The sequence below is a fragment of the Montipora capricornis genome, chromosome 6 (assembly GCF_036669925.1).
Source record: "Montipora capricornis isolate CH-2021 chromosome 6, ASM3666992v2, whole genome shotgun sequence".
NCBI classification, from domain to species: Eukaryota; Metazoa; Cnidaria; class Anthozoa; order Scleractinia; family Acroporidae; genus Montipora; species Montipora capricornis.
The window spans coordinates 49784599-49794362 of record NC_090888.1 but is presented as its reverse complement, the minus strand read 5'-3'; the positions used below and the strand labels follow the sequence as shown (position 1 = coordinate 49794362).

General features: G+C 39.2%; 1 protein-coding gene across 1 annotated transcript; it reads left to right on the top strand.

Annotated features, from left to right (window-relative positions):
- On the top strand, positions 1 to 7631 carry LOC138052341 (uncharacterized). The gene is made up of 5 exons (XM_068898795.1): positions 1 to 141; positions 3382 to 3443; positions 4962 to 4982; positions 5807 to 6220; positions 7295 to 7631. The coding sequence occupies exons 2-4, from the start codon at positions 3389 to 3391 to the stop codon at positions 6190 to 6192; spliced, it is 462 nt and encodes a 153-aa protein (XP_068754896.1). The 5' UTR covers positions 1 to 141; positions 3382 to 3388; the 3' UTR covers positions 6193 to 6220; positions 7295 to 7631.
- The last annotated feature ends 2133 nt before the right edge of the window (positions 7632 to 9764 follow it).

The following is a 9764-nucleotide window of genomic DNA, read 5'->3' as shown; positions in this document are numbered from 1 at the left end:
AACGTGAACATTCTAAAGATACTCAAAGACGTGTTCCAAAGGGAGTTGCCAGTTGCATCAAAACTGCATTGCTTCGTCCATTTGCCGCTTAAACCGTCCGTGAGAGATTATTATCACCAAAATATCCGCACGTTTGTGAAGGTAAGTCCAATGACGCTTACTTTACCACACTTTTTTAGGACTTTCGAAGAAAAACAAAGTTCGTCAATATCTTTCCTTTCCCCATAGGAAGGATTATCACACGTTAGTATGATCCAATTCAGTTCTTTTGGACCTCCAAAACATCTTTGATTCATCGACTTGGAACTTCGATCGTTTACAATCCAGAACTCAAAGTCATTCATCAATATCTTTCAGAAATGCATAGCAAATTGCGTTTATGCAAATATTTTTCAGTTTCAAGCTGTTACAAGGAACATTTCTTTCAAGCACACGGACTGAGTCGATCTGTTTGTCTGAATTATCCTAAAAAAAAAGGCTTTTCGGCTTGGGTAACATGTCATACTGCAGTTTACGCTATATTTCCGATTTTTAAAATTAATCATGTTTAGCTCTGTGTCAGTTAAGTGTAAGCAAAGTGGGTACTTATTAGTAAACAGAGTTAATATCTCTATTAACTCTGATACCTAAGGCAGCGTTTACATGAACGTTGTTTTACAACGACACGGTTTCACGACTTCGAAACCGCGGCGTGCGGTTTGGAAGCGCTGCACTACGTGCTAAATTCAACATTTTGAATCGGAAAATGCAAATTTCGCGCCAAAAGAGTAACCGTATTCAAATTGGTGCGGTTTCGCTGTTTACACGATGTGATGAAACCGTAGCGTTTTCAAATCGACCCGGTTTCGCCAACAGTTGACTGGTGTCGTGCAAACGGGAGGTATAACTGACCGCATCGAAAACGATGCGGTTACAAATGAAACAGCGTTCGTGTTAACGTTGCCTAAGGTTTTTTTATCTTTAAGTAAACGCTGCCTAAGTGTGGCAGACGGACCTGGACCACATGGCCCACATGTTTTACTCGCCCATATCATATAACGCGAATAAAAATAGAGGATATTACAGACTCATTACATGGCCGCGCTGCGATACGAATTTTATGTTTGAGTACTGATGGCATCTCTCGCTCGTTCGCTGTGCTCACTCGTGAGAGCTAATAGGGAGCTTTAGCAGCGACAACGGCGACGGCAACAAGAACGTCACAAATTTGCATATTTAGTGGGCAAAAACAATAGCTTCACACGCCCTGCACGTGCGTTTTTCATTTTTGTCCATTTCATTGCCGTCATCAGCAAAGCAACAACGTGAAATTGCCAAGTTTGAAGTGTTATGGAGAACGTCAGCACCTGGAGATAAATTTTCATTTTTCTCCCCTAAATTAAGCGCCGCTCGTAACGGTTTCATTCCTGAGGGACTGAAACACCTTTGTCATATTAAAAGGCTTGGAATATTCGCGAAGTGATCGCAATAACATGAATTTTTGTTTTTACATGACGTTCTCGTTTCCATTCCCGTCGTCGTTGCCAAAGCTCCCTAGTATCACGCACGAGAACATAAAATTTCGTGCCCCTAAGCAGCTATGTTCTTTTCTGTTTACTATATAGAGAATTATATAAAGTTCAGATCAAAAAACCTTGTTTTGTTCATTTTAGAAACGGCGGAAAAGTGGTCACACCGCTAAAATATGGTTGTTATGTAACATGAAACAAGAAATAAAGTTGTGAAAAACAAATCATGATAATGTCAAATTGAGCCAGAAAAATGTTAGTGTAGTATAGAACAATTCTATTACCGCACAAAAGTATCTTACAATGAAAGGGAAGCTTGCTTTTTTTTGGTTAATTAATCGTGTTGGTTACGATGACGACAACTTTATCCTTACATGTGAAAGACAAAAATGATATCTTAAGGTGGCTTACTACAGTTTTCCGAAGAAAAAGATCAAGGTTTTGGAATCTGTGAAATTAAAGCAGCAGGATGTCTCTTCTGAAGTGTTAGTCACTGCAATTGATGTAAAATCGAATTTTACCGAAGAAATAAATGCAAATCAGGGGAAAATGCTAAACATTGTGACCGAGCTCCTTGAGGGGGAACTGGAAACTAGACACTTTAAAGGCTTTTTTCTCGAAAACCAGCCGTACAACCCCACCTCAAAATTTCAGGATTTTTATCCTGAAGCGAGAAAAAAAATAATTATGTAGAGAAATAAATAGTTAAATCTGCCAGACAGGTTTTTCACAAATGACAAAAACGTCGATTTTCGTGTATTTTAATAATAACTGAAAAACTGTCTGATAGAACTTTTTGAAAAAAAATGTTGACGATTTTGTCTACATGTTGTTTACTTATTCGCAAAATTTTAACCCTGGTTGTACGGTATAGGTTTTGACAGGGCTCCTGGTTTTGAGAAAAAAGCCTTTGAAATGTCTAGTTTCCAGTCCCCCCTCCAGGAAGTCCGTCACTATATTAAGCGTTTTCCCCTGATTTGTATTTATTTCTTAGGTAAATTACATTTTACACCAATTGCAGTGATTTCAACACTTCACAAGAGACATCAGTTTGGTTTATTTTGACAGTTTTCAAAGTTTTGAGATTTTTTCTGGGGATAACTGTAGTAAGCCACCTTAAGTAAAAAGGAAAGTGACTCCTACTATTTCATTGTTATCTATACAATTAACATTATTGAAATGAGGAAAAGTGACTTGAGTGCGAGAATAGGGCGAGGAAAAGTGACTTTGAATCAAGTCACTTTTCCTCGCCCCATTCTTCTAGCGTGCTGGTGGCTCCGCCCCTAAAATACTTGCTTGATAACCAAAACAAGTGAACCTTCTCACAGGCTAGACGTCGTACCACGTAGCCAGCTCATGACTTAGGACGCCATCTTGAATTTGTTTTTCTCACTTAAAAAATTATATAGATTTAATCTAGGGACGAAGAATACTGCTCGAGTGGCAGGGTGTTCTGCAGTTAAACTTTAATTAATTAATCAATCAGTACTTTTTTCGTTGTGGTTCCCGAAGGCACCAATCCTTGTGAAGCGTTGGTATTTAGGAACGCGCGTACTTTAATAAGAAATCCACGATAAACTTGATAGTTGATAACGGCGAGAAGCCGCGAGACATCACCCGCGAGAAGCCACCCACGAGATGCGAGAGGTGGGGTACTTCTTGAATACCCTGTAGCTTTTTGAAAAAGGATTGCAATCCAATACTTTTCTATACCTGTTATTGATGTCAGAGTTTTTATCTCGACAATGGCTACAATGTAGTTTTCGTACGTCACTTATCACTACCGTTACATTCAGCTCTACAGACGCCACATGTGTTGCCATTTCTTTCAAGTAAATTTGTGTGTTAATAACTTTTATATTTCCTTGTCCAGGTTTAACATGGCTATCAACAACGTAACACTGCATCTCTTACTTTTGCTCAGCATTGCATTGGGTAAGATAGATCATCAATTGGAGATAGATAATAGTTCATTTCATATACCCTTGCAACCCGAGCCCGGGTTGAATTACATCATAAATAGTCTTCAAATCAGGATTTAACTGAGGTTCCTTTATGGGGAACGTAAAGGACAACAGGAAGTTTAAGCAGGAACAGCGGCAACGTCACCGAAAACGTCACTCCAAAATATAACTTAAGCTTAGCGCTATAGCAAGTACTTCGCGATTATTCTGTCTTGCGCATGCTCACCGTGCTCAATAAGGGCACATTATTCAGAAATTGGATGGGCACAAACGGTTTTAAAGTAAAAGTCATGGTCAAGAAAATGAATCGTTCATTGTTATGTGCTCACGTTGTCGTCAAAACCTAATGACGACTAATTATGTACTTTATGCAGAAGCATAATTATTTCCATATACACTATATTGCTTTCTGGGGTTAGAAACGGGAGCTCCGCTTTTAGGCTTGGCTAAATCTATATATTATTTTCTAATTGAACACAAGCGTCACGCCAAACAAAACTCCAAGCTTGTTGAGTTGTCTGCCTTAAGTGTGCAAACAAAAACAAAAGCGGGCAAGTCAACAATCGTCAACAGCTAACCATTAATCTTTAAGCCAAGGGTGCGATGTACATGTAAGACCATAGTTTCTGCAAAAACAAAATTTTTAGTCGACGGTTTAAAACTAAGACCATATATTGCCCATCGAGTATCGATCCTGATGCCATACGATTTCAGCATTTCCGACCATCTTGTTCTGGCACAGATAGTGTTCTGGCTTGAGGGAAGTCAACTAAGTCCTGTTGGAAGGGGGTTGATACCTGTACACGCTGGGGAGTCACGCTGGCTGGCTGTCCAGCGACAAAGGCTTCCTCTTTTTACCCGAAACTCGCCCTCGAAAACTTTTTCTAAAGCTAATACAAATTCTACTTACATGTAAAGCAATACTGATTTCCTTGGTTTCGCAATCGTGCCTTTGTAATTGTTTGTGTTTGTGTGTGTGCGTAAGTATCTGTTCTTCTTAGATAAAATGAGCAATACTATTAATTTGATATTTAGGGCAGTAACTAGTTTACCACATCATGCCCTTCTCCATTCAGTTTTCCATTTTCTATTTAATGTGTGTAATAATGTGCGTTGTACTATTGTATGGAGAAAACAATAAAATAAAATAAAGGCTATACTGATATCCACAAAACTGATATTGTACTATAATACATGTTTGCCATAATTGTTTTTAATAAAATTATTAGCAACAAGATAACCGTCAAAATATTTGTGTATAGTTTGATACCTTCAGTTCATTGCTGAATAAATATTAGAAAAGGGTGCAAAACGATTCTTCCCAAAATACACTAATTGGCAATTACTTTCAAATGGCTCGTCGATGACAAAACAGGAATCGAAAGTGCATGCCTCACTAGTCCTTTATAATTACTGCTAGATATTAAATTAGATTATGGATTTGACTAACAATTGATTTCTTTCTTTTTTTTTTTTTTTTGTCTTTTAGTCTCCGTTTCAAGTGGAATTGGTAAGTTGATGCTACCAAGGATGTGCTCAAGACATTGAGAAATAGAAGGATTGGTTAAATTGTCTGTATATGGCATCCCACTATTCACGGATTGACTTCAAAATTTTGAAAAATGTTAGGAATTAGCAGTTTTTACAGTTTTTAGCCCTTCGGTTTTGATGATCATCATGCTTGGGTCGAGTATGACACTTGGTGGCAAAAAAACAAGGGTTGGTGGACGAACAACGAAAGCTAAATGGAGACCTGATGTCTTCGTCCAAAAACGGATGTGCTGCTTTCTTTGAGCTTCAAAAAGGCCTTTAAACATTTCATAAATGTTTTAAGAATTAGCCAACATGTTTACGGCAAACGTGATAGTGCCTGATATTTGCATTTTACCAAAAATCAAAGAAACTTGTTTGTAACATATACAATATGAGCGGCTGATCTGTATCACATTTACAAACTCGAGGCGGAGCCGAGAGTTTGTACATCAACGGTCCATTTATAGTTACTTACGAAATAATCCTTTATAAATCTAAACAATGTCATTTCTAGAATGTTCTTAGCACAGGACTATTATCTATTATCTAAAAATCTAGATATCATAACAATAGCAGCCTATCGTTTCCCTTTTCACATAGTCGCAAGGCAACTCGATCTTATACATCTTTCTCTGTATCCTACGATTGCAGCCACAGTTGCATTGTAGATCGATTATCTTTACTCGTAATTCGGGAGAAAAGCTCTGAAGAACGAGAAAGCTCCACCACAGGTTGCCTTCCGCCCATTATAAGCTCCCCATTATCTTTTTTTCTGATCTAACTCAACCTCTTCATTTACAGTTAAGAAATCAGTTGCGGAAGCTAAAGCCGACTCAAATGAGATGGTTGAGCTTACCAAACTTGATGCTCTCCTTGACGATGATGCCGGATCTGGTTCGAACTCTATCAGCGTAATTTCGAGTGAGGTGGAGCCGAGCAGAGTAAGCTCGATAAGTGTGGTGCCGACGAGTAGCATCATAGCCCCGACCAGTGGTCCAACTGGCAGGAAGGGTAGAAAGGGAAGGAAAGGCAAAGGCAAAGGCAAGGGCAAGGGCAGAAAGGGCAAAAAGGGAAAAGGACGTAAGGGGATTAAAGGACGAAAAGGAGACGCACCTGAAGACAATGTACTCAATGCTGATGATTTCGTTGAAGAACAGACGGAAGATGGCTTTTTCAAGCAAGTGTAGGATACTTCCAAAAACCACACGGGATTAGGTAAGAGAAAAATCAATTTTACTTCAGCTATTGCTTCTGCACGCAATCACGAACCTTTAATAACAACAGTGCTTGCCACAGGGGTGAGCAGGCTTATATCGTTGCATCAAAGTCATGTGAGAGTTCTGGTAACCGAGAGACTTTGCTGCTTTGCAGTCAGTTAGGAAGACGACTATATAATTATTAATCAGTCTAAATGACTTGAGTTCGGAATAATCATCACCTCAGGTTTCCATGGTGGAAAGTGATATTTAGTGAAAAAACTAAAAGGTGATAAAAGGAAAAAATGAGGTGGCCACATTGATTGTTGAACAGTGTAAAAGTATAAAAACAGCAAATTACTGAACATTTCAAGAGAACCTCTTTACTTATATTTAAGAATAACTTTATGGCACAGGAAGTAATGCTCAATTAATTTGTCTGAAATGTTTTTAAAGAGAGCATTTGTTAAGAATCCTTCCTTTTCCATTCAAATTTCAAAGGCGCAGCCATCTTGAACATTTGAGACGTATCACGGTTGTCTTCTCGTTCTGACTCTGAAGCTTATGCGCAGTACATTAAAATTAGAACAGCCGATGGACCAGAGTATCGATCAACTCGATTGGAAAGGCTTTTAATGAAAGTTCGAAATTATTTCGTAGCCGGCGAATTTTGCAAGATAATTTTACCAACCTCGTTCCCAGGGTCTTCTCGGCTTTCAACTACGGGCCGTGGAGACACCAGCGGCGAGACCGCAATTGATCATTCGCGAGACCATTCTTTCTGTGGCTCAACCGTCAAATACGCAACTTGTCGATCATTTAGGGAAACTGCTGATTTGGCCTTCTGAGTTTGGTTATGCATATCGATTGCACTGCTACTTTTACTGACTGTCTTTAAAACCCACAGACCGGCAATCTCCTTCAATTGCACGCAAATTAGCAAGATACTCCCAATTATTTTTCCTGCTCCCTGGGTAATTAGGTCTGTCCGTTTTACCTATCAATCGCTCGTGTGTGAGTGGAAGTTGTGCAACTATGGTCAGCTATATACATCATACTAATAATTCTTCCCTCTTTTTATCATGTCTTTCAGATCTGCCACCGAATTATTCATGATTTCATCATTCTGAGAAACATTTTTATAAACGCATTAAATTCGTCAAGCACACTTATTTTTAAAAATTTCAATTCGGCAGTCTTTCCTTTTTTTTTTTTTTCAAATTTGAACAGTTAAGCATCGTCAAACTTGCACAATGGCTTTTTTTATGAAACTGTACCTATTCTTGTGCCATTTCATCATGTACGAGGTCGTCCAGACAACCAATTTCATTACAACGTTCTGTTCCATTGCCACTTCGTGTGAATTATATACACTGTAAAATTGGTGTCATGCGGTGTGTTACCTCAATAAAGTTCTCTCTTGTTTGCAAGTATGACTCCAAGAAGCATGTTTTGGCTTTTACTTCGAGTTGAAAAATTCCATAAAGAACAATAACTTACAACTGCACGAGAATGAGCTTTGTGATTGGCTTCCTTTATCCGCTTTGTTTGATTCTGGCAAAGGTCTGAAGCCAGATTAGAATAGGCCAGTTTCGTATTCTAACGGTTGGACCTGATCTTACATGAAGTGGAGGCTAATGCGGGCAAATTAATTTGCATTTGAAAAGATTTGCCCGCATTAGCCTCCATTCCATGCTAGATCCAGTCCAGACGTGAGAATTCGAAAATGGTCTATTGGGAAAAACAGTTACATAATCACCTTCTTGAAGCCTAGGGCTTACATAAATGGGCTGAAAGGGAGACCACAAATCAATTATGGCAGATTGAATCAAATATTGGTTTTTGATACGAGGGGGAGACCATCACTGACCAGGGAAGAAAACCAAAACATTATAGACCCACTTGTAGGTCTCAGTGAGTCATCACCGCAGTTATGAATCACTGGATATGTTATTGTTTCAATACTGTTCCTCGGAGAAAGTCGATACAGCGAATGTCGAGGCTGGTTCAGAAACGCGCCGTCTGGTTAATAGGCCATTTCCGAGTTCATGTCTGGCTCCCCTTCAAAGCGAGTCTAAGTGCGAAGTTTTTCTTATATTATGAAAATTAGTTTTCACACTTAGACTCGCTTTCAAGAAGAGGCAGACACGAACTCGGAAACGGACAATTCAGTACAACGCTTGTGAGCTTAACCACACCATATTGATGCACCCCACTATTTCGTTCCGACTTCGTCGTTTGTGCCTTTGCAAGCGTACAAAAGCGCCCGCCGGAAGTATGGGAGGGAAGAAGGGAGTCTAAGGGTGTGTTCGATTCACCGTATTCCGGAATAAGAATACATGGAATATAAGTTAGAATTCCTTCGTTTTTACGGAGATTCACTTTAAAATTGTCAAACATCGGCTAAAATGCTATTTTAAACATATTATCCTTGCTGCTTCGAAACGCGCCAAACATTCCGTTTTAATCATCACGCTACGTATTCTTATTCCGAAATAGGGTCAATCGAACGCGCCCTAAGCTAATAAGGAGCCTAAGATCTACGACGACGATGTCGACGAAAACGCAACAAACCAGTGATGTCATTGGTTAAGAAAGCTTAAATAATCGTGCTGCACGGATTTTAGCTCATATTTTTGCGGTTCTCTGAAAAACGACGTGAAATCACCAAATTTGAGGCTTTGACGACAACGTGAGCTTGCAACAGAGAATCATTCAATCTCTATTTTCAGTCAGAAACTGCTCGTACCAATTTACTTTTAGGATACTTCGTCCATATTGTACGAGGTGAACGAGACGGAATAATCGCGAAAGACTTATACTAGAGCAAAGTTCTCTTTTGAGGTGACTATAATGAATGTGCCTGGTCAATGCAACTGTGAAAAAAATCCCTATAACAAGGCCAAGTCAAGTCCGGGAACCAAACGCGGGGTACATTGAGGGAAGTCAAGTGCCCTTACCACTGACCATCTTGCTTCTAGTTGTTTCAGTTATTATTGCCGAGTGGCTTAGCCACTTCGTCTTATTTTTTTGTGTCTGGATCCGGAAGAAAGGGTTCGCGCAGTTGTGTCTTAAGGACGGTGCCTCTTAATTCATAAGTATTTTTGCGCGGTATATGAATATGCTAGACAAGCAGATTTTAACAAGTATCACTGGAATTCAAAAAGAAAAGTGGGGGTAACTGCGCATTTTTGAAAGATAATTAATCACCAATATTTGTAAATAGCTTTAAAATACAAAGCAATGTATGGTGATCTTAAGCTTAATTATCTCTGAAAAATGCATGGCTACTCCCAATTTTCTTTTTGGATACAAAGAGCACTTTGCTAAGTTCTGCTTTCTCCGCATACAATGTAGTTTCTAACCGCGCAAAAATATCCCTGTGTTAGTAGGCACCACCAATAGGAAACCCGAGTATCTCGAGATGCGCAGAAGGTATGCGCAATAGCAATAGTAGGCACCGTCCTTAAGGCAAATGAGTCGGAGACCAACGATACCAAGGTGATTTGATTGCGCGTGATATGCGTTTGAGTTATGAACCACAAAAAAAAAAATTCAACATC